Genomic DNA, 25,745 nt, shown 5'->3' with positions numbered 1-25,745 from the left:
GGTTAACCCTTAACCAGAACCGCAACCGCAAGATGCATTTGAGGTCATGAGTTGAAAATCTAGTAGAATGTTAATAATATTCGGATTGCTTTCTGAGTGGCGAAGAAAGCTCTGAGGTTTTATATCTCGTCAGACTTCACTTATCAATCCTCTACTCTTTAACTCGCTTTGAAGTGACCAACCTTTTGGAGCAGGTAAAACCATCAGGCGTCGTCGATGTATAAATTACTCTTTTTAACAGACATTCCGTAGCAATTTTTTTTTTTGTGAACTACCTTAGGACTTTGGGTTGGATCTGAGTAGAGGAAGCTGCGCCCCGCCGGTCACCGGTCTCAGCCTTTCGATGGATTTCATGTGTTGCCGTTATCCCGGTGTAGAAGTGGGGTAGGGGCAGCACATGTGTAATCTGGTAAATGAAGACAGGCAGAATTTCAGTGGAGATGAAGGCTGTCCTCGCTGTCATTTTTCAGATGTTATTGAGTTTGATGCTAACTTGTGGAGGACATCATGTCTGCAGCATGTTCCCGAAAAACGGGGGGGGGGCTTATTTAAAAGAATGAGCTACGATACTAGAGCTAGAACACATACAACGGGCTAATATGCAGAGGTGTGCGTGTGTTAATATATTGTGTGTATGGTGTTAGAGTGAGTGTCAGTGTGTGGTGTTGGTACGAATGTGTGGTACTAATTTAGTGTTAGTGTGTGTTTAGGTAGGGGTTAGTGTTAGCATAGGTGTGTGTATGTACAGTGAGTTTGCGTTTTAGTGTGGGTGTGAGTTTTAGTTACGAGGGGTGCGGAAAACATTATATTAGGCAAAAATTTAGCTGTTGGGAAAAAAAACCAGCACAATAGTTTTGAAAGCATATTTTTAACAGTTCCCTGTTAATAGAATTTCTCTATTTTTCTAGCTTCGTTTAACCCTTTCATTAAAGTATGAAAAAAGGTTATGTGTGTACTGTTCAGGAGGACCCCTTAAGTTTTCCCTTCCTACCGCTTTTTGGAGCTGTCTTTCCATTCGGCTTCAGACATCTGGAACACCGTGTACATTAATCTTTTTCAGAAATCTCTTGACACTCTCAAATCAACTCTTTTGCGAACACTCAATTTAAACGCATCTCACTAGAGCGGCCAATGACTTCCAGATGCCCGAATACAGCGGTCGTTATCCCTTTCGTCTCCCCTAACATAAGATAGACACCAGAAAAACATTCTTTCTTGGACACCTTGTTTATAATCTATTCTTTTTAACCCTCTAGTCACTTAACCACTAAGTTTTAGCCAGCAGTACATGGAGCTAAAATTAAGATTAACCCTTTCGCCGCCAGTGGCATACCTGTATGTCATAAAATAATGTCCTTAGAGGACCAATGACGTCCCTGGTACGTCAAGGGTCAAAAACGTGTCCCACGCTGCCGCGATCTCGGCAATCACAGGGTCACTGCTGTAGCTGAGTGCTGCATGACCGGAGTGGTCAGTTTACAGCAGGTTCCCTGCACCTTCGCGCATGTGATGGCTGCTACAGCCAATCACATGCATGGATACAGTCAGACGACAAAAGTAGGGCTTCAAAGGCCCTCTTCTTTTTTACTGTGATCATGAGCTGGAGAAAGACAGAAAACACTTAGAAACACCTGGGTCCTAAGTCCTAGGTTTAAAAAAAAAAAAGGTTTTACTTTTTTAATGTTTTTTTATTTTAACCTGACCCTAAGGGGTTAATTTTTATATGTAATTTGTGTATTGGCTAGTTAGTGTGCTGGAGGTTAGTTAGTGGGGAAAAAGTTAGATAGATAGTTTAGAGTTAGGTAGTGGTTAAAAAATTTAAAAAAAATGTAAAACCTAAAAAAAAATATTGAAAACATTAAATATGGTAATTTAAGTAAAATTAAGGTTTTTTTTAAACTTAATGTAAACTAATGGAAGTTAAATTGACGGCAGGCCGTGGCAGAGCCAGGATTTTCCAATCAGTTTCTTTCTTTGAATTTCTCTCCCTTCTCCTTCCCCACCCTTACTGAATCAGTAGCAATCGGCTAAATGGGGAGGAATAATCATGCAGATCCTGAGAACAGGAACGGCTGCTCCTTTGGTGTACACATAAAGCCATCACAACTCGTTGAGCTTTTCTGAGTTGGTGTAATTATTAATGATCTTTTTCCTGCGGCTAGGGGTCGAATCTGTCAATAAAACGTGATTTAGCGGCGGATTCTCCATCTTTACTGCCCTTTATAATAAACGACCTTTTAATGAAATCATTAAAATCCAAATTATTTATTCAATGAACAAAAGATCGCCCAAATAACCCGACTGTTGTCACTTTGGAGGTCCCTGCATCAGTCATGACTTTTCTCTCTGTCTTTTGACCTACTTGGGTCAGGGTTTAAAAAAAAATCTCAATTTTTTAAGTTAATTCTCTCCTCTTTGTCTCATCTCCCCTGACCCTTCTTTCTTTTTCTCGTTTGTCCTTTTTCTCCTTAGTGATGTTTATTCAGTAAAGTGAAAGCTGGCAGGCGAGTCTGAAGGCAAGTTGTGGTTTTTCAACTCCTTCACTTAACTATTTATAATGGGGGGGGCGAACAGGCACGTTTCTCTAGTGTGAAGGGCTGAACCGGCCCTGCGGCAGGTATAATTCATAGTAAGGAGACTTGGATTATTTATATAACGCGCATGTCAACTCTCCCTTTAGTGGAGGTTTCTCCCTTCTCTTTTCTCTTCAAACTTTTCTTTCTTCTCCCTACTCTCTTCCCCTTTATCTCCTGTCCTTTCTTTTTCTTCTGTCTCTCCTTTCTTTCTTCTCTCTCTACTCTCTTCCCCTTAATCTTCTGTCTCTCCTTTCTTTCTTCTCTCTACTCTCTTCCCCTTCATCTTCTGTCTCTCCTTTCTTTCTTCTCTCTACTCTCTTCTCCTTCATCTTCTGTCTCTCCTTTCTTCCTTCTCTCTACTCTCTTCCCCTTCATCTTCTGTCTCTCCTTTCTTTCTTCTCTCTACTCTCTTCCCCTTCATCTTCTGTCTCTCCTTTCTTTCTTCTCTCTACTCTCTTCCCCTTCATCTTCTGTCTCTCCTTTCTTTCTTCTCTCTACTTTCTTCCCTTTCATCTTCTGTCTCTCCTTTCTTTCTTCTCTCTACTCTCTTCCCCTTCATCTTCTGTCTCTCCTTTTTTTCTTCCTTTCTTATCTCTCCTTTCTTTTCTCTCTTTTCTGTTCAGAGACGTGCGCTAGACACTACACCCCCCACCACCACCACCACCAGGCGCGACCTCCCAAAGAGTGTCCGGGAAGAAGCTCGACAGAAGATGGCAACATATACATACAGATCCGTATAATAAAACATTACACCAGGGGGACTCCCTCTGTCTCTTATTCTGACATCTGGAGCAATAGTCTCCGTTACCATCTTATAAATAGAATAATATCTTCCCGCTGATGCAACCACCAATGGTTTTCTTTGATATGAGCCAGATCGCCAGGACTCAAACCCCAACTCAGGAAAGTTGGCTAGAATGTGTCACCAGCTACTAACTAATCGGGCACGAGAATCCTGTCTTTGTCTCAGGTTTAATTAAAAGTATTGATATAATACAGCGTGGAACAGCCTCCCAGCAGAAGTGGTAGAGGGTAATACAGTGAGTGTATTAAACATGCATGGGATAGACATACGGCTCCTGAATCTAAGACGAGACCAACGACTGATTAAGGTTTGAGTCTTTACAGCAGGAGAAACGGGCGACTAGACGGGGGCCAGATGGGGCCGATCTGCCTGGAGATTCTGTGTTTCTGTAGTATGACTCTACGCACACATTCGGTAATAGAAGCTCGGCATACTTTCACAAGGTAGGACTTTAACACGGAATGAGGAAGAGAAAACAAACAAAAAAAAAAGAATCGCGAGCAAAGGTTAGCACAACTCCCATCATTCCTGCCCCTCGCTGCTCGCGCAGAGACACCGAGCCGGACAGAAGAGCGGACAGAAGAGCGGACAGAAGAGCAGACATGATTCCAACCGTAACGGATTTCACTCTCTTATGAAGACAGAAGTCGCTTGGATCTAACAAGACAGGAGAGGATTTCCCCTCAGAAAGGTACGTTAATGCGGATCGCTTGACACCGGGCTGACCCCCCCATATCTGGGTAGATTATGCCAATGGGGCAGTAAGGGGCTGCGTGATGGTTGGTGGGGGCAGGAAACAGGGGGCCAGAAGGGTATATTCGGGACCCTCTCAGGGAGCGGCCCCCTGTTTGCTGCATGGGACAGCGACCCGTTATTAGCGCTGCTCGGTTGATGCGGTCGGTCGCTGGCGCGGGGCAGGAGTTTACCACCATTACCGGGTAAGTGCCGGACACTCCTGGGGCTGGGGCCCTCGTGATTTCGTTTGGTGGCCATGGGACCGGGATATAATTGGTACGCCTGGGCCAGCCGGTGGTGGTGTTCCAGTTACATGGATGATAAATACACGGGTCGGCCCGGGTCCAGTCATGTCATGGTGGGCGGCATGTTGTTAATATGTTTACGTAAACGTGCAGACATTCTGCATGTAAAGTTTACAGCATTGTTTAGGAATACGCTGAGCGTCACGGTGCGGAGCTGCGAGGTGAAAGCCCCGGCGGACGGTTTGATCCCTAGCTGACTTTAATAAATGTTTAATTGTGTGGTCTCTTATTTGGGTGGGGAAAAGGGATTCTGACTTATTTCCCCCCTACGAGATTCCCTGACAGGAAAGAGAGGGGCGCACCAAGATGGCGGCAAAAACAGCCAATGAAATATGCAAAAAAAAGTAATGGTGGGTCGGAGTGGGGGGTATCATGAAAGGTGCAGCGTCTCATGTATGGCCCCCCTCCGGAAATGCCGAGTATGCGGATTATTATGCCGCAAGTGCAATTTTCACATTACAAACACAGACTCTACTAGCGTTGAAATGCCACGAAAATTTCCATTTCCAATACCTAAAGTGACATTTCTATGTAGTTGGAGTTCACAAGAAAAATATTCTATGTCTCTGAGGTCTCTTCTTGGGATGGAAGATTTTTTTCCCCCACTTGAAGAAGAGACCTCTGTGGTCCTGAAAGCATATGTCACTTTATTACCCATCGCTCTATTAACGCCTCTCCCTTCTGTCAGCCTCTTCACCGGCTGCCTGTGTGCTTCAGGATTCAATTTACAATCCCGGCTCTCCGTTATCATATTATTATATTTATTTATATATCGCCGGCAGGTTCCGTAGCGCTGTTAAAAAAAAAAAGTCTGTAAAAAATATTAAAATCACAAACAATAGCAAGCTAGTAAAAAAAAAGGAGCAGAGGGCCCGGCTCCCGGGAGCTTACAATCTAGTCGGGGGTTGAGGGGGAGGGGAGACAGTAGGAGAGGACGGTTTGGATGGGGGTGAGTTGGTCGAGTCCGGATGATCTGTAGAGGTTGTTGGTCGTTCAGGTGGATTGATTAGGATGATGGCTGAGAGTGCTGGGAGGAAAGGTTTACGCTTCTTGTGAGGTTTCAGAGAACTTTTAAAAGTCGCGTATGAGGAAAGTCTGACTGGCGGGGAAGGGAATCCCAGAGAAGGTGGTACAGCACAGGGCAAATCCTAAATACGGGAGTGAGAAGAGGTAATGAGGGTAGAAGAGAGATGGAAGTCGTTAGAGGGACGAAGGGGGCAGTAAGGGGGGTATTTGGATAGGAGGGTAGAGATATAGGGGGTTATCAAGGGCTCTGTAGGGTACTGGAGGGTACGGGGAGCCAGTGGAGAGATTGGCACAGATATCACAAGGGAGGGGATTCATATTTTTTTGGTTGTCTCTCGTGTGAGGGATGGGAGGATTCGGGAGATGTTTCTCAGGTGAGGGAGGGACTGGATGTGAGGGATACAGGAGAGAGCAGAGTCAAGAGGGGCAACAAGGCAGCGGTCACAAGCTTGGTCAGTTGGTTGGATGGTGGAGTTGTCAACGGTGATAGAGATGTCAGGAATTGTGGACAGAGCGGATGACGAGATACCATAACTTCTTGGAGATGTTGAGCTTCAGCTAATGAGAGGCCATCCTTGATGCGATTCCAGTTAGAAGAGATGGTGAAAGGTCGGGAGAGGAGATATAGATTAGGTCATCAGCGTATAGGTGGTGTTGGAAACCAAAGAGAGATGTGAGTTGTCCAAGTGAAGAGGTGAAGATGGAGAGGCCCAAGAACTGAGCCCTGAGGAACAGCAAGAGACAGCGGTAGGGAGGAGGAACGCGTTCCAGTGAAGAAGACACCAAGAGTGCGGTCAGAGTGCTAGGTTTTGAACCAGGAAAGAGCCGTGTCATGGATGCCACCAGCATGGAGGGTGTAGAAGGAGGGGATGGTCACCTGTGTCGAAGGCTACAGAGAGGTCCAAGAGAATAAGTAATGATGGGGATGTGGCTTCGAAGGAAGGTTTCTTTAGGATGGGAGAGATGATAGCGTGTTTGAATGAGGATGGCAACACACCAGAGGGAAAAAGAGAGATTAAGGATGTTGGTTAGTAGACTTGTGCATTCAGATTCGTACGAATCACAAATTCATCTGAAATTCAAGGGCCCACATTCACTCACAATCTCTCTCACTCTCATTCACTCTCTCAAATTGTTTCCCTACCCTCTCTGCCCAATACTGCTTCTGCCGACCAGACCCATCTTCTGCATAACCCGGCAGGAACTTCTTGTGGTAACGTAGCTTCATCCTCCAATCTGACAGAGGGTACCACCAGTCCCGGGCGGAAGGGCCCTTTCTAAACTATTTTGAACCAACTCGGGGAGACAGGAGTGTATCGGGGTCACGTTACATCACGTGACCCCAGTGAAGCTGCTGGAGAGGTGAGAGGTAAGTGTGTGGGAGGCGGCATGTATGTATGTATGTATGTATGTATCTATGTATGTATGTATCTATGTATGTATCCATCCATGTATGTATGTATCCATGTATGTATGAGTATGTATCTATGCATGTATCCATGTATGTATATATGTATGTATCCATGTATGTATGTATGTATCTGTGTATGTATCCATGTATGTATGTATGTATGTATCCATGTATGTATTTTAGTTGCGCCCCTGCCTCTGGGTGTCTTCCTCCTCAGTCAGGCTGTTCTCAGGTCCAAAGTAATTGTATTATTTATCTAATCAATGTTATCAGTAGGACCGCATCTCAAAGGTTTGTCATATACCCCGCCCCCTTCTAGATTGTAAGCTCCTTTGAGCAGGGCCCTCCTCACTGTTTTTTATGCTACGAGCTGTTTACCCATTATACAGCGCTACGGATTATGATAGTGCTATATTATTATTCTTTATTTTGTTTTGCTTCTGATCTGAAAAAACACTCTTCTACACCACTACAGAATATGTAGGCTCCATCTTAATAACAGATAATAATAATAATTATAATAATAATAACAATAAGAATAATAGGAATAATAATTATAATAATAGCCTGAAAATAATCAACTATGAATTATTATTTTCTTTTGGTTGATTTCTTATTGGAAAATAATATTTAGTTTAATCCGTTGTACAGCACTACGGAACAGGATGGCGCTACATAAATCAATAAAGAAGAATAACACATTATATACATTTCTGTAATTAAATATACTGAGTCCAGGCTCTCGGGTCCGAAGAGCGATCATGCGCCGCCGCCTTCCCGAGTCACGTCAGCCGCACCGTATCCATTTCAACAAATAACCCCACAGCTGACAAAACATTTAAAGGGCCGGTTGCTAATTTTAGCTTTTCAGTCCAACTCGAGTTACCGTGTTATGGCGGGGAGGAAAAAGGGAGGTGACATCCAATCCGCCGCACGATCCGGCTTTCAAGCCAAGTTTGTCTGGCGGTCCGGCGTCCTATAAATAGGCGACCGTCTTATGACGCGATGCGGCAGACAGCGGAATCAGCTAATTGTCTCTCTGTCACCCAATCGATGTCACTCACCTTCGTTCACTCTCTCACACTCCTACTCTCTCTCACACTCTCATTCACTCTCTTAATGTCTCTCTACCGTCTCCAGCGTCTGCCTCCGTGTCCCCGCTCCTTTCCCGCAGCTCCGCCTCTTCTTGTTCTTCTGTCTTCTTTCTTCATCCACTTTTCCATGAATCAGGCCTCCTGGAGCACTTCTGCAAAAGGGGCGGAGCCTCTGGGCTGCTTGAAGGGTCAGGGGAGCAGCTTTCTCTGTGACTCCGCCCCTTCACAGAAGTACTCCGAGAGGCCGGACTGAAGAAGGCGAGAAGAAAGAGAAGCGTTTCCTCCTCTCTCTTTCTCCACGAATCTGTCGGAAAAAAAATCAGAGCTCTTTGCTTGCATTTTTTACTTTACTGTAGATAAGTGGAACAGCCTCCCAGCAGAAGTGGTAGATATTAATACAGTGAGGGTATTAAACACGCATGGGACAGACATACGGCTCCTGAATCTAAGACGAGACCAACGACTGATTAAGGTTTGAGTCTTTACAGCAGGAGAAACGGGGAGACTAGACGGGGGCCGGATGGGGCCAAACGTGTGCGAACAAATGCAGTGTGACTCTGTTTAATTAATATGTAAGATTATATTTCTAGGTAAGTTTCAGAATTTTAACGCCCCTTTCCGACATCTCTATATCCTAATATTATTATTGTTTTATATAGCGCCATCATACGCCGCAGCGCTGTACACAGGGGGGTGTAATATACGGTAACGAGTCAAGCTTTTCGGGATATAAATCGGATCGTGAATTCACGTGACGGGAAGATTCCAGCGGACAGAAATTATACACAAAGGACAAGATTTCACAGAAAAGCTCAAAAGAAATGATGAGGATTATTATTATTTCTCTTTTCAACTTCAATAAGCGGCAGCCAAATTCCTCTACTGTCCGGAGTTATGAGCTGTCCGTGACGGGCCGACGCTGCTCTGTATCCAGTGACACGTCCGCCGGGCTTGGAGAGATTTAGTGGAATCGCCCCGTGCGTTTCTGTGGCGCGCATGCACAGAACAAATCAATTCACTGCGCGTTTATGCGGTTTTACATTCTGCTGAATCAGTGACTTCTACTTTACTGAGAGGGTGGTAGTTAAGTGGAACAGTCTCCCAGCAGAGGTGGTAGGGGTTAATACCAAAGATTGGTTGTCTCCAGTGAAACGCGTGGGAGTTTAAGGTAAAATTAACCCTTAAGGGTTGCGTAGAAATATGATTTGAATATTTGCACTTGAAGCAGCCAATAAATTACATTTAATAACCCTGGCGATTATTGGAGCTCCTTCAGGGGGGAGGAGTCAGGTGCAGAAATGGGTGGGGTCAGTGAAGTGGCCACCTGTCTACCCAAATATCCACCAGGTGGAGCAAAAATGTGAGAGCTACATGTGAGAGCGATAGTGTGCCCCAAACATCAGGACTGTCCTGCAAAAACCAGGACGCCTTGGAGGTATGCATGCAAGAAATTGGAGCATTCCTCCTGACTTCTGCGGCGGACCCTGCGGGATTTGGGCGCAAGGGGTGGGTTCTGTCTACGAGAAATATTTTCACACGGAGACGTCTAGAAGGTCTCGAAAGGCCCACGAAAAAAAGCACTTTTTGCTCCTTACTACCCCTTTAATGTTCTCAATGGCAAGATCATGCCTCCCAACAGTCCTGGTTTTCCAGGACAGTCCTGATTTCATGCAGCTTGACTGTAAGAGGAGAGCACGGACCAACTGGGGAGATTCAGAGAGCAAGGTTTGAGCTGTTGCAGCAGGGACCTCCATCGCAGCTCCTATGTTGCCCCCTTGCTGAGTGCCTAGCGGCTGCCGGCTCCTCATTGAAAAATAATTATTATTTTTAGGTGCGGCTGGAAATTTTATGAGGTTTTTAGTTTTACTTACATTAGGGATTAAACGTTAACTGTGATGTAGAACACACTTGTATTTTGCGGTTCATCTCTGCGTGGGATCTGCTGGCACAGAAATAGTTAACCCCTATTTTATCATAGGTAGTCACATTCACGAGACAGGTATTTATGTGGAAAATATCACTTTTTCATCAGAATTGGTTTTCGTTTTTTTCAGGTTTGCTGCAGACTGCGGTTCGATGGCGCCCTCTGCAGGCCAACTTCTGAATTACATCTGCGGGAGAGAGAGCTCCGTGTCCCTCCCGTTCGTTCTCTCCAGCGCCGCTTTGCTGTCCGTTCTGCTGCTGCTCTTCTGCTCTTTCTTCAAGAAGTAGGTTGGCAAGGATGTAGAATTTTACATACGTACCCACCGCCAAGGCGACTATCAAAAAAGAGACTTCTGAGGTCTTGAAAGCCCATCTTGTTCAAAAAACTTCTTAAAGGTTAAGGTTTAATTGCGTGATATAAGAGTCCAATCAATGTTTTGTCTGAGTGGGATGGAGGTTAATGACATTGAACAGTGAGGTCTTTTCAATTAGTGTAAGGTGTGCACGGAAACAGCTCAACGATCATCATTTTCATGTTGGAATGGTCACTAATAATTCCTTCCATCTGACTGGGCACCGGCTTCTCTCCAAAATCCCTGTGTCCCTCTTTCCTCCTGTGATGCCCCTCTTTCCTCCCCTGATGCCCTTCTTTCCTCCCTTGATGCCCCTCTTTCCTCCTGTGATGCCCTCTTTCCTCCCTTGATGCCCCTCTTTCCTCCTGTGATGTCCCTCTTTCCTCCTGTGATGCCCCTCTTTCCTCCCCTGATGCCCTTCTTTCCTCCCTTGATGCCCCTCTTTCCTCCTGTGATGCCCTCTTTCCTCCCTTGATGCCCCTCTTTCCTCCTGTGATGCCCCTCTTTCATCCCTTGATCTCGCTTTTTCCTCCTGTGATGCCCCTCTTTGCTCCCCTGATGCCCCTCTTTCCTCCCGTGGTGCCCCTCTTTCCTCCCCTGATGCCTCTTTTTCCTCACCTGATGCCTCTTTTTCCTCCCTTGATGCCCCTTTTTCCTCCTGTGATGCTCTCTTTCCTCCCGTGATGCCCCTCTTTCCTCCTTTGTTGTCCCTCTTTCCTCCACAGATGCCCCTCTTTCCTCTCTTGATTCTTTTCTAGGAGCGCAGAATGTGTGCTGGGTGTTAGGGTTCTACAGCCTCAACGGGGACCACCCCCGCCTTACCTGCCCAGCCACGTGGGGGCTGCGATGAAGGGCTGTTCTGCGACAGCACAGACCTCCATTGACTTTACAGACCCCTCGTCCGGTCAGATAATCTCCCCAACCAGCCCATGATCCCCACTGCCCTCAAATGCAGGACAGTGTCAAAAATCCAGGACACTTGGGAGGTATGAAGAGGGAACTTGGCAGCTGTGATTGGCAAATCACAGGGATCGTAGTGCATTTGGGCGCTGTAATTACTCTGATTGGCTAATAACAGCAATCATGTGACCTACAACAGCATTATTGCTTCCCACGGGACTGTCCGGTTTGCTAGACAGCCTGAATACACCACATTGTCCCGCTTACCTGAAATCAAGACTTTCTGTGATGTCATGATGGATCCTATGATGTCATCATGATATTTGGGTCACAAATGTGTTAAATCTCCGGCCTCCCCAGAAGGTTCCTGTATATGCGACACTAACCACCCGTCTTCTGTTTTATCCTTAGAATAAAAACACTAGATTTCACTGAGAATAAAAAGCGAAGTGAAGGCTCGGTTCCCACTGCGGTGGTAAGTCGCCCGTCATTATCCTCGTTACTTAATGCTTTATTTCTCAGTAGAAATGGCCCCCGTCTAGTCGCCCGTTTCTCCTGCTGTAACGACTATGTAATGTCTATGTAAAAGATGAGAGTCAAGTACTTTACCGTGAGGGTGGTAGTTAAGTGGAACAGCCTCCCAGCAGAGGTGGTAGAGGGTAATACAGTGAGGGTATTAAACATGCGCGGGATAGACATACGGCTCCTGAATCTAAGACGAGACCAACGACTGATTAAGGATTGAGTCGTTACATAAAACGGACTAGATGGGGGCCGAATGGGGCCGATCCGCCATCATTTTATGTTTTTATTATAATGTACAACCAAAGCGCGGCTTGCTGACATCTGATGCTTTTAATTAACTTTTTCTGCATAATGAAACGAGTGTATTTATAATTGCCGAGCGTCCATACATACAGATCGTATAAATTCAGTAACAATCAGCGGAGAAAGCGAACGCGGCGTGATCCCAGCAATCATTAAAGCGGCCTTAATGACTAATTATTGGGAGTAATTATATAACAATGCAGCGAAGGCCTAATCTCACTAATTAAACGGATTTAGCAGAGATGGAGGGATTGCAGCAAAGAGGCATTTTATGCGTTATTAATGAATACTCCGGAATTCTATGAATATCGCTACCGGACGCTTTAATCTTAACACTTAAAATTAATTATATTAAGATGTTATTTTATAATATTGTTCCAGGGACCTGAAATTAGAGACGCTGTTATGAAAAATAAGAGTTTTCTAAGGTTTTTTTTATGGATCATAACGCCATCAATTCATACATATACATATACCAGGGTGGGATATCTGCCAATATATTATTATTATTATTATTATTATTATTAATTAATTTATTTATTTAATATTATTATTTTTTCTTTATTTATTTTTTCTTTTTCTTTTATATTTTTTTTTTTTTTTTCGATTTTGGAACATAGAGAAAGATTCTTTCCATATGGCCACAAAGGGGTTAAGAAAGTTAAGATTTAGCAGGTCTGTTATTCTATTCTTTCCTTTTTTTTGAAGCTTTAATCACATAAAAACAACGTAGAAACTTTGGGAGGCTTTTTTTCAGTTTCTATGGGAACGATATATCAGCGCCTGCTTTTGTGACAAGTGACAATTAAGTGTTCCCGGCAAAAATGATGAATGAAGCAGACATTAAGAGGATTAAAGAAGGATTTCTGGGAAAGGTTTGTGTATTTAGGGGGAATAAATGCTGCGTTTAGCTACAAAAGTGATAAATCCAGCAGAATAGGTGGAACAGGATCTTTAAACAGAAATAATATATTTGCATTGGAAAAGCAACAGAAATATCCCCAAAATTCTTATTATAACCATCATTTCCAGGCTTATAGTTTAGTACATACGAGTTCAGTACGTGGGCAACTAACCTGAGATAAGCCAATAGATCACATTGTAATAACTTCCTATTTATCACTATATCTGTCTCAAAGAGCTTGCAATCATTATCTTTAACTCACGCTATAGGTTAAGTCATTACTTGGGAACAATCTCTACTAAGAAGCAATATGTTTAGATTTTTTTATTTTAAGAAACCTCATGGCCACAGTGTGAAAATTGCCACGGGGCCCCACAACTTCACCAAGCAACATGTCCCACGGTGCACCTTTACTTCCAAACAGCTTGTCAGTGCCCCCAAAAAGCTTGTCGGTTCCATCTTTGCCCCAAACAGCCTGCCTGTTGCCCAACTTACACCACTTAGCTGACGGCGATGACGTTGGATGTGATATAAATGTAGGTGAGCGAGCATGGATATATAAGTGTCTATGAGCATGGATGTGTATGTGTGTGTGTGAGCATGGATGTGTAGGTGTGTGTGTGAGCATGGATGTATAAGTGTCTATGAGCATGGATGTGTGTGTGTGTGAGCATGGATGTGTAAGTGTGTGAGTATGGATGTGTATGTGTGTGTATGTGAGCATGGATGTGTATGTGTGTGTGTGAGCATGGATGTGTATGTGTGTGTGTGAGCATGGATGTGTATGTGTGTGTGAGCATGGATGTGTAAGTGTGTGTGATCATGGATGTGTATGTGTGTGTGTGAGCATGGATGTGTAAGTGTGTGTGTGAGCATGGATGTGCAGGTGTGTGTGTGAGCATGGATGTGTATGTGTGTGTGTGAGCATGGATGTGTGTGTGTGTGAGCATGGATGTGTAAGTGTGTGTGTGAGCATGGATGTGTAAGTGTGTGTGAGCATGGATGTGTATGTGTGTGTGTGTGAGCATGGATGTGTAGGTGTGGGTAATACCAATGTTTACAGAAAAAGCCACAATTGCTAAGGAATCTTAGAATGGATGGAGTTCCAAAAAGCCACCTAAAGTGCATCGGGGGTTCTCTGGTTGTTAGAACGCGACAGGATGAACCTGACTTGCCCAGGGTCACAACGAACCAAGACATGACGACTCAAGCTAACATTCTGTACTTCAAAGGCAAGTCCTCTCCCCGCTAAACAAATCCCCCCCAAGACCCCACGGATTAAACCTGGCTGAGATTTGGGATTTCGGGCTCGGCTTTCGTTCCTTAACGATCGCCGTCCGGTGACATCCCTCCCCGAGCAGACGGCAGGAGACAAAATAAAAGTATTTGTATGAAGCGATTCCAGGGAGTGCTTGTTATCGGCCGTTTATCACTTCAGATCGCTGCAAGTCATATAATAAGCCGGACGGATAAACCGGGACTGAAATGTAATACTTTACTCCGCAAACACCACGGCCCTCGGCTCTCACACTTTAATCTGATACTGCCTTATTACGGAGGCACGGAAACTACAGTCTAGAAGCCTCGGCCCCCCGGCACACAGGCCGTTCCTACGAGACGATGCGTGATAATCGCATTTATAAGAAGATTGGACTCATCTTTCAGGAAAGCGCCCGGCCGGCCGATCTGTGCCGCTTCCCGGGAACGCTTGCTGAAGTTCTCGTTCTGCTGCAGCGGACATCAAATCGCGAGGACTCGAGGGTCAAGGCGGCTGGGAGTGAAGTCGGTTCATTGGCCGCCTTTTCCAACCGGTGGCTCAAAACTCCTTCAACTCAAGAGCCGCTTGGCCCCTGGAGAATGAGAACTTTATGTTTCACGTAGAGGCTCCATCCGGTCATGGAGTCTCCTCTGGCCAGTGATGTTTTCTGGCTTGGATCCACCAGATCTCAGCCCAAAACGCATCGGTATGCAACATCTTCACCCAATGAGGTCAACAAATCGGGTTTGGATCTGGGGGTTTGCTTCTCTTTCTTCCCCGATCATGTTTTTATTTTTATAGACTACCCCCTGGACTGCAGTTAAAGGATATTTGTTGGGGCAACTGAAATGGAATTTTATTTGATAAAACTAGACAATATTGTGTTTTACCTCCATTTTTTCGCGCATGGCCAACGGTCCACGATGTCTTCTAGAATAACCGGCTTCTGTAAAGTCAGCGCGTTCTCTTCCAAGTATTCTGAAGATGGAGCTTTGGGAATTGCTGGGTCTCAACCCACGGCAGGAATGAGTGAAGTCAGGAGACATGAGTTACAATATTTCCATTTTGATACAGACCCCAGAAAATCTAAAGGGTTAAAAATGTATTTGACTTAATATGGAAATTTTAGTAGTTTGTTAACACTAAAAACATTGTCTTTTGCAAATTATTATTCCGTTATTGTACCAAATCCTCTCCCGTATCGCTACCTCTGGGATTAAGGAATTCTCTGGCTCCGATCCTCCTTCGGAATTTCTCTTCCTACAAAAATAACATCTGTTTAACCGGACGAATTAACTCATTTTATCCCAAATTCTATGGAACTTTAAGAAGGGGCGGATAACGAGGAACTGACAGTCCGTTTACAGAATAGATCCGAGAAATATCCCGGTGTCAGAATACTTCAGATGACTGCTGGTTTTCATATTATAACATAAATATATAATAATAATAATAATAATATATAATAATAATAATAATAATAAATAATAATATATAATAATAATAATAAATAATAATAATAATATATAATAATAATAATAATAATATATAATAATAATAATAAATAATAATAATATATAATAATAATAATAATAATATATAATAATAATAATAATATATAATAATAATATTAATAATAATAATAATATATAATAATAATATATAATAATAATAATATTATATAATGAAATGGAGCAGGAACCCGGCTGAGGTCCAGGATTCCGCCGACTCTTTCTCCGGAATCAGTGATCCATGTTTTCTGATGTTTCTCAGCATATTATAATCTTGTCAGGCTACTAGCCATGCATGTTCAGGGTTCTTCATGTCTGATACCGGCGGCTCCCACACCAGGGCTCATGGTGTCCGGATGGGCACAGCACTCTGGTAGCAAGAACCCAAGGGGGCGTCTGCTGCCTGATGAGCAGGGCTGGTTGTGGAGAAGACAATCTCACGCCTGCCTCACCGCTCTCCTCCTCCCTGGAGATACGCTTCTGTTCTAGGCGCTCCGTGGCAGCAATGTGATTCAACACGGGGCCCCTAGAACATGTGGCCCCTGGGCAACTGTCCGGTGTGCCCATGCATTAAGACGGCACTGCATTAAGCGAGTGCTCTCCTACTCATTACCATACCTGGGAACGCTTCGGGTTTGACCCAAAGTCTCCAAGAGAAGCTCTGCTCTTTTCAGGGGATCGATGTTCGGACACTCCCCACCTACTTACTGCCCATTACTCCTCCCACTCCCCACCTACTTACTGCTCATTACTCCTCCCACTCCCCACCTACTTACTGCCCATTACTCCTCCCACTCCCCACCTACTTACTGCTCATTACTCCTCCCACTCCCCACCTACTTACTGCCCATTACTCCTCCCACTCCCCACCTACTTTCTGCCCATTACTCCTCCCACTCCCCAGCTACTTACTGCCCATTACTCCTCCCACTCCCCACCTACTTACTGCCCATTTCTCCTTCCACTCCCCACCTACTTACTGCCCATTACTCCTCCCACTCCCCACCTACTTTCTGCCCATTACTCCTCCCACTCCCCAGCTACTTACTGCCCATTACTCCTCCCACTCCCCACCTACTTACTGCCCATTTCTCCTTCCACTCCCCACCTACTTACTGCCCTTTACTCCTCCCACTCCCCACTTACTTACTGCCCATTACTCCTCCCACTCCCCATCTACTTACTGCCCATTTATCCTCCCACTGCCCACCTACTTACTGCCCATTTGCCCCCCCAACCCCCACCCATTAAACACTGTCATCCCATTTGTGGGAGCGGCCTCATAGAAGAGGGGGAGCTCCGGGTCACCTATCCCGAGAAGTTGTAAACACAGAATTTGCCGGCAAATCAGACCCATTCAGCCCATCTATCCTGCCCGTTTTTTCTGCTGTAAAGGCTGACCACTTGTGCTGGGAGGCTGTTCCATGTATGTTGGAAGGCTGTTCCATGTAAGTTCCCAAGAATCTGAACAGTGGGCAGCAATGCTTAAATGTGGATTTTTCATCCAATTACATATTAATAAAGGAAACCATATGATCTGATAAAAGTTTATGTAGATGTTTTTTTAGAATGGCATTAATTACGGTAGATATATTTTATGGCATTTAAATCCCTTAAATTACTTGTAAAATTTGATTATATTAAATTACTTTCATTTCTCTTTAGACATTATGAGAGTAAAAACATAAAGAGGGGCAGAACCTTAAAAATGGACATATTAGATTTTTAATTTGTAAATTATTTTAGCGATATGCAGGTGACCAACAAATTTCTCATAACTTCAGCGTGAAAAATAACTGAACGTTTATTGCTACTCATGAAAGTCTCATCATGCGCAGGTGACTTACCGACCGCTGTATTTTTTTTCTGACAGGCTGTAAAGATGAACGTTCCAACAGAGCAGAGGAATAGAGCACAAAATGAAGGTAAAAAGCAAAGTAAAAAAATGCTACATTTGCAGGCAGATCGGCCCCCATCCGGCCCCCGTCTAGTCGCTCGTTTCTCCTGCTGTAACGACTCAAACCTTAATCGGTCGTTGGTCTCGTCTTAGATTCAGGAGCCGTATGTCTATCCCATGCATGTTTAATACCCTCACTGTATTACCCTCTACCACCTCTGCTGGGAAGCAGTTCCACGTATCTACCACCCTATCAGTAAAATAAAACTTCCTTGCATTCCATCTCTGACCCTCTAGTTTTAGATTGTGGCGTCCTGTACTTTGTTAAATTATTTTTATGTACTTAAATGTTTCTATCCCATCCTCTCTTCCCTTCTCCAAGCCAGACATGTTGAGATCTCTTATTCTTAATGCTGGAGGAGGCCCTGCCAGCGACCAATAGAGTCGTCTGTATGGACCTTTAACTCCTGGAACCTCCCCAGGCCAAGTTTCGGCGTCAGGAGTTAAAGGTCTGTAAGAGCGACTCTATTGGTCGCCACCAGGGGGCTCGTCTGGCCTTCATTGGTTGATGTCAGGGGAGCCCCCTGCCAGCAACCAATAGAGTTGCTCTTACAGACTTTTAAAATCCTGGCGCCAAAGCTGCTGCGTATTTTTACTGCGTTAACCCCGTGTTAACAGGAAGAGCACACATGAATATTCGCCCGACAAGAACATGAGAACGGGTGAATATTCGAGGAATACGAAGATTTGGCCGGCGCCCAAGTCTAATTATAATAAAGTTTGCCCTTCTTACTGGTGTCCCACTGAAGTCACGTTATCAAACTGGTGCACTTCAGTCCAAAATCTATTAACTGAATTATTTTTCACTTCAATTGTTAATTTCATTGTATATACTTTAATTAATTATTTTTTTCCCCGATTAGGGCACATACCTTTTGGTTTTGCAAAAAAAAGCATTATTCCTTCCAAAAAATATATATATATATTATTTTTCAAGCTTTAAAAAACAAAATAAGAAATTAGAGATTTTTTTTACATTATTGTGCCAATTAAAACCAAAAAAATCCCACTCTTTGTATCGACGCACAAAACCAATCCGGTTCAATCTGAAATTCACAATGGGGCTTCGTCTCTGGCTTATTTATCCTAAAACTCGTCTCTCGCTCTCTTTTTTTGTTTATTTGGTGAGGGTGTGATGAGAAATCAAAAAAAAAAAAGGCTTTGGGGAGATGACGAGGTTTGGGTTTTTGGCGACTCGTTCTAAAGCAGGCAGAGACAGGAGCCGCCGGAAGCCAGATGGACCTGTATGGACTGGTTGGCCGAGGACTGTCTGCGAATCCGTGTGAAATCCGCCGTAATAGTTTCCTTATTTCATACTTGTTGAATTTGTTGAAATTGTTACAGTAGAGACGGAAGGCCGTTCGTGAAGAAGAGATGACGGAATCTATTCACAATGTTTCCAGTATTGTCTACTTGACAGTCGGACGGCCAACTTGTCTATTCGTTAAATCGGACTTGACTGAACTCAAGTACGAAGAACTAAAATCTGACTTGAGACAAGGTGGCATTAAGAGGGTTCCAACCCACCAAGATCACCTTGAACCTTCAGCAGGAGACACGTTGACCTAGAGCTCCATCATGGGGTTTGCCCAACCTGATGGCCAACTCAGCCGCCGAGTCCAATGACGGACTTGACAGTCAACCCCAAAATTCTTTTGTGATTGTTCAGCTTGACTTAGTTGAAAGAGATTTAGTGGGTTTTAAGTTAAGTCAGTTGAGTTACTTTTGTGGGAAGTATAACTGAGTAACTCTACATGTGACATACTGCAGGGGCATCTTCTGGCTTCTTTACCCTCCTTGCCCACAGGTCTTTTCATCGCGCTGGTTATTCGACCTGCCAGATGTTTCCGTTTTCCAGACCTTAGCCCAGATAACAAACCATTTACACCGAACCCGACCTCGGTTTATAATAAATTCCCAACCCGCGGCTCGGAGGCTCCAGATTCTGCCGACGAAATCATCACAAAGCCCCCACTTCATGTGGTGAAGAACTTGGCCTACAACAGCAGCAGCCCAATAAGTAAACGAACGCGGCCTACGAGCCGGGCGCTTTCATGATGTAATATCGAGATTCCTCAATTTCTCCCCAAACTCTCACTTTGCTCGAAGCGTCAGCAGTTAGCGAACGAAATCACAGAAGGATTCAATAAATAACATTAAGGAGACAATCTAGATTTGGGGGATTTTACTCGTTAAGTAACAATGTCGCTGGATTCCGTTTGTCTAAATGACATGCGATAAATGCAAACATTAACCCTGTGCTATAACTCAGAGCTTTTCTCCTCCGCGGTTAATGAATAACGCTTATTGTTCCTGTATAAAGCACGTAGGACACCCAACCCCCGACACCTGTCCGTTTTGCGGAAGCATTAACGCCGCTCAGACGTTGCTGATCAGGTAAAAGCGCTTGGTTTTTATCAAGCAGCGTTTTTTATAATTATTTATTCATCATAAAACGTAATTTCAGTACAGTCTGCGCATGTAGACGGGAAGAACCCCTTGTCTATTATCTGGTTAATTCTGGGACATGGAACGACGATTTTACCATTCAGTAAGGCTGGCGTACCCGCCAACAGTCCCGGAATTTCCAGGGCAGTCCCGGTAAGGTGCGTTACACTGTGTGCAGGCAGGACTGAGTTCTACCCGTCCTGCCCATAACCTTCCACCAGCAACCAAACAATATAAAAAGGTTCAAAAACCTGAAATGAGTAGCCAATCAGGAGGAAGATCACAAGTGCATCGTGGGATATAACATCAAAAGCAAGATGTTCATCTATGTGTGTAAAGATAAACCTAAAACACATCTTCACCTTATAAACCGCTGAAAAGGTGAATTCGAAGATTCCTTTATTATTTCTAAGCAGCGTTAGCCGCCGGCGGTTAACTATTTTCAAGGAAGATCCTTATCGAGCATGCGCTGTAATCTCTGCAGATCCGTGTGAATGTCAGGGACGCGGAATGAGGAAAGCCCGGCGTGTCTCGGCTTGATCCCGAGGAACTTTAATTTTTTTTTTTTCGATGTCTGCTTTCTTGGCGATTGAGAAATGATCTTTGGGATGGAAATCACTGCTGCGGCTGAGCAGCTTTCTAACCCGAGCCAAGAATGCGTCCGGAGAACGCGCTTCCAGAGATAATAATAATAAAAAAACGCCATTAATCCTCCGAATTTACCGATATGTGCAAATATCATCGCGGATTCTGTTACATTGTTACAAGAGCATCAGAAATGGCCCATTATAGGCACTCCTGGACTAGCCGCTTGGCACACCGGCTGAAGACAAAAGCACGTGGCCCCCGCATATGCCAGGGCCGCCACGTTATCGCCAGTCCCAGCTTTTAGGGGTATTACGACGAAAATAGTTTTAAAGAAAACTGAGACAATCACGAGAAACCTGAAACATTTTGGGAGATGATTCCTGGACCCTACAAGATGTCACCACGTGTCAGAGAACACGACGGGGGGGGGAATCACGGCTGGACCGGCCATCCATAGTTCTTGACTGAGGGGGTAGTTAATAGGTGCCATGGCCTTCCAGGGAAAGTGGTAAAGGATAATCCGGTGTGGAACTTTCACATAGAATGGGATAGATTTAAGGCATTAGACAAAGCCAAAGACCAAGAAAGGTCTCAAAGCTCCACTTCAGGAGCTCTCGCTCCTGAACCCCCGTGGATACGGTCGCCATTGACCCTTTTTCTATATATTTTAGCCGAACCCAGAAAAATAAAATGTAATTTGCATAGAATTCTGGGGGAATCGTATAAGATGTTTCTCTATTTGTTTTTCGTAGATACAGAAGGAGATCCGAAGCAGAAAACCGGATCCAAGGGTGTGGAGAACGTCGATGGCTTCCGGCAAAGCAAACTAAGTAATAATAAATCTCCGGACATAAAAGACAGAGCTCTCCCGTTACCACCGCAGAGCGACGCCGCCGGAGAGGGCCAATCCAGTGGCAGCAGCGCCGACGACCCGTTGTATGACTTTATAAGCGAAGAGGAACCATCGGTTTCACAGCTACAGTCGCCAGAGCCGTGCCACAATAACGTTCTCCCCGGGGGAGAGGATGAAGACGACGCGCACGAAGCTGAAGACACGAGCGCGGCCCCCGTTTATTCCGTAATTCAGAAGAACAAGACGGTAAAAGCAAAGCAGGGGGGCGCACGAAGCAGCTTGAACGCTCCGACCAAAGAACATACGTTGTGTCAACAGGTAGATGATGGTCAGCTTGGTAGATCTGAGACAAAGGATGCGACACAAGCCAAGGGAGGTCCACCTGTGTCCAAGAAGGCATCAAATCCTTTGCAGATCTTAGACAAGGTATCGATGATGTACAACAAAGCCAAGTGGAAGACCTCTCCGGGCCAACCCCGGCAACCCTCTGCAAGATCTTCCGCCAGCGACAAAGCCGAAGAACCGCCGCCTCTCCCAGACAGGGCGTTTGATCCGGAGGAGGAACTTCAGTAGCCTCGTGCTGGGGTACGGGGTCAGCGCTCACTACTTTTTATTTTATTTTCCTTTAACACACAGGTGCACGGGGCCATATTGGTTCCAGAGAGGATATATTCTAAAGATACGTTTTAAGTGGGGCCATTAATTAACTGAGGAGAAAACTGCCGCCTTTTCTGTGATCTGACGATTCTCACCGCCGATTGGCTGCTTGAATGCCGTCTCTTTCCATTTTCTGCAGGACGGTGAAGAATTGGCTTCTTTTGAAGAGGAATTTGGGATGCACGGAGTTCCAATCACTAGAACCTTTCCATCAACGCAAGTGCGGCATTCCACGGGCAGCGTTCCTGCTGCGGACGGCTGAGATATTTAATATTAACCCCTTAATGACAAAGCCCGTACATGTACGGGCTCAAAATGCATTGTTTTCGATGGGTTTAGGGACTGCCCATTGTCCTTAAGGGGTTAATATTATGATAAAGAGCACACTGTCAGCCAGCCGGGAGACGGGTACCTTTTATATATATATAGAAAACAGCTAAAAAGAAACACTCTGAGGGCTTAAAAAATGATGCTTTCAAGTTTTAATGACTTTTAGCATGTCTGTCCTGTAGATAAAACATAAAATCTCCCAGACCACGGGCATTCTGGGGACGTACACTTTCCTTTTTCAAAGTAAAGATTTGTAAGTGTGGAGAAAAAGGCAGTATATATATATATATATATATACCCCCAGTGTGTGTATATAAATATATATATATAAATATATACCGGTATATATATATATAATGGGTCAATACGCGGGTGGCAACTCATTCACAAACCAAGACTACGGTAAAGCACAGTATGATGGCTGGCGATTACAATCGTTATTACACGCCCTGAAGCTTTTACTAGTGTACATTTTTTGTAGATTTATTATATTTTCTGTAGAAAAGTAAAGATGAAAAAATGGCTTTTTGTCAAAAAAATTAATTACGGTAATTGATAAAATCGGTGAGAATAAAAGAATTGGCAGTGGGTGTAATTGTTCAGCGTGCTGTATTTCACGATATTGCGTTTCCCGCATAATTATTACAAACGGAGGGTCATCTTTCCCATAAACCCCCGCCGTCAGCCATGCGCAGGTCAGTGCGTGCCCTCGGCAGCTTGACTCGGCGGGCGCACCACTAGGGTGACCACATCACCCCTTTTTGTTTCCCAGGCCATGCGCACACATGTAAAGTGCTGCCCCCTGCTGTATGTGGGAAGTATAACCGTCTCGTCTATGAGTTAATACATCACGCGTACTGCAGGGGGCAGCACCTTACATGAGCACTGCGCATGTGTCCTGACAAACTCGGGACCACCCTATACAGCGCCGACCGTGCCCCACACGATAAGAAAAGCTCGTAGTACTTGGCAAAAATAGCATTTCTGTAATTATAAAAAAAAAAAAAAAAAAAGAGAAAAAAATAATTTCTCTAAGAAAAAAAGAGAAAGGAAAGAATTTATGTGGCCCGAAGTAAATTGTGTTTCCATTCTGGCCTCTGCCACGAAGACACCGGAGTGCTTGCTTATAAATCTGGTTCCGAATTTTATAAGAAATATTAAAGTTTCCTTCGTTTTATGGGACAAAACATGCATATTACGTACTTTTATATAAATTCACCCAAATAAACACCCTTTAGGAGAAGCTGCATCTTCCCACCTCCTCGCAAGCAGTGTCAGGAAAGCACTCCTGTTGATTTCAATGGCTGGGGGGGGCAGAGAAAGAGGTAAACCTGTGTGGGGCATTCTGTAAGGGGGGGCACCGTGTGAATTTGAAGGGACCTCTCCGCTGTCATATGCATTAACGTGTATACGATGCCGGGGGGGGGTTGGGGGAGTTCCCGTAGCCTATTTTTCCCGTTTGTTATGTAATTTCAGTGTTTTTTATGGACTCTGGACGCTCGCCAGCGGCAGCCGGGCCGTTAATAATATTATTAATTGTCATCAAGTCACACCCTAGAGGTTTCACAACATCTCCCCGTGAATAACTCATCTAACCGCAGCGCCGTAACTTAAAGTCCGCTACCGATCCGGCCCGGAGAGGAGCTGCCGCCTTTACGCCGACGGCGCCGCCGACTGCCTGCTGCTCGTGCTGCTGTTTGTCGAGCGCGGTGGATTCTGGGATATTTTGTTTGCAATAAAATCTTTGAGGTCTGTGGCAAAAGGTGGCAAACTCTATATATCAGTTCCCTGTCCTTGAGCCCCCTCCCTTCTCCTCCCCTCAACCATACAAAGGCTGCCTGAACCAATCAGCAGCAAGCAGCAACCTAATATGGCAAAGATAACTTATTGGGGAGGAATAATTCTGCAGACTGTGGCTTAGGCCTAGGGGCAGTGCTGAAGATAAATATGGTGCTGGCTGTTCCACCAACACCGGCCAAGCATATTAACCAAGTAAATCTCAGCTAATTTTAGCACACATGCGCGTATGGAACTCCCATTGGTCTTCATGGGATTGTCATCCTGCACAGTGATTGGCTAAAAATCTATATGGGGGGGGTTATTTCGCAGAATCCATCCATGCATTTTTTAAAGGGGACCCCATGAAAATGGAAAGGCCCCGCTCCGTCCATTGAATTGCATATGGCGGCTGTAGGTTTGGAGCGGCGCTGTCTCTTTAGACTGCCGGCTGTCTGTGTGGCGGGGGCAGGGGGGGGCTCTCCAGTATCTATTCTTAGTGGCGCTGGTGTTTAATCTGGGTGTTAATGTTGAAACAGAGCAGATTAAACAAGCGCTGGTATTTTCTTGGCTCTCCTTTGTTGCCCCTGGAGCGAGTCCAAGACCTCCATAAATTATTACGCGGCAATGAAGGTCATTGTTTGAAACGGTCTGAAAGTTATTATTCCTCCCCGAGCACTTCGGCTTCACACGTTTTCTTCCTTGGTGGATTCTTCTTTATTGTTTTCCAGCTACTGATTTGGGGACTGATTCGATTTATTTGGAAACGGCAATTTTTGTTCAGTATAGAAAATAATACATTTGGCCCCGGGGCCACCAACAGAGGGGGGGTAAAACCGGTATCTGTGTATGAGGCAGGGGGCAAGGACGGGGAGCTTGGTCTTTCTAACCTGTCACAGGCTCCTCATTGGCCCCTGAAGCCGGTTACCTGGGACTAGGTCCCCGTGGTCACATTACACCCATCGGCAGTAATGTGAGCCCAGTCCTGGAAGTAGGTGGCAATACGGCCCCCGGCCCACTTTAGCGGAGTAGCCAGCTCAGGCCTCCATTGATTTTTTTACCACCCTGGGCTCGTAAGAGGAGATAAACCGGCCCATGCCAGTGTCCAAAAATTGGGACTGTTCCGCAAAAAATACAGGACTGTTGGCAGCTATGTAATTAATAATGCACCCACTGCAATCAGCTTAACGAAGGGAAAATCATTTCCGTGATTCCAAATCAAACATCGCAAATAACAGGCGGCCGGGATAAAGGCATTTACTGGCGATAAACGCTGTCAAGATGGCGCAGATGTCCAAGAGGGTAGAAGATAAATGGAACAGCTTCCCAGCAGAAGTGGTAGAGGCTAATACAGTGAGGGGATTAAAACATGCACCGGGTAGATGTTTCACTGACCTGATAAACACAAACCATTCATAAAAGGCTAAGGCTCTTGGCTAACAGCGAGTAAACAGAACATTCTCCGGGGCGGAAAAATTTATCTGGTTGAAGGAGCGGCAGATCCAGC

At 44.8% G+C, this 25,745-nt stretch overlaps 1 protein-coding gene across 1 annotated transcript; it reads left to right on the top strand.

Moving 5' to 3' along the window:
- Window positions 1-10,010: 10,010 nt before the first annotated feature.
- Window positions 10,011-22,048, top strand: LOC128484180 (uncharacterized). Its single transcript, XM_053460498.1, has 4 exons — window positions 10,011-10,159; window positions 11,540-11,603; window positions 17,503-17,554; window positions 21,375-22,048. The coding sequence occupies exons 1-4, from the start codon at window positions 10,029-10,031 to the stop codon at window positions 22,046-22,048; spliced, it is 921 nt and encodes a 306-aa protein (XP_053316473.1). The 5' UTR covers window positions 10,011-10,028.
- The last annotated feature ends 3,697 nt before the right edge of the window (window positions 22,049-25,745 follow it).

Source organism: Spea bombifrons, chromosome 3, assembly GCF_027358695.1.
Source record: "Spea bombifrons isolate aSpeBom1 chromosome 3, aSpeBom1.2.pri, whole genome shotgun sequence".
Lineage (NCBI taxonomy): Eukaryota > Metazoa > Chordata > Amphibia > Anura > Pelobatidae > Spea > Spea bombifrons.
This window is presented reverse-complemented; position numbering and strand designations above follow the sequence as displayed.

What these genes read in the sequence shown, in the direction of transcription:
- LOC128484180 (XM_053460498.1), top strand. Translation starts at nt 10,029, where the DNA reads ATGGCGCCCTCTGCAGGCCAACTTCTGAATTACATCTGCGGGAGAGAG. An exon ending in TTCTGCTCTTTCTTCAAGAA is followed by an intron (nt 10,160 to 11,539) that starts GTAGGTTGGCAA and finishes TTTTATCCTTAG; the next exon opens with AATAAAAACACTAGATTTCA. An exon ending in GAATAGAGCACAAAATGAAG is followed by an intron (nt 17,555 to 21,374) that starts GTAAAAAGCAAA and finishes TGTTTTTCGTAG; the next exon opens with ATACAGAAGGAGATCCGAAG.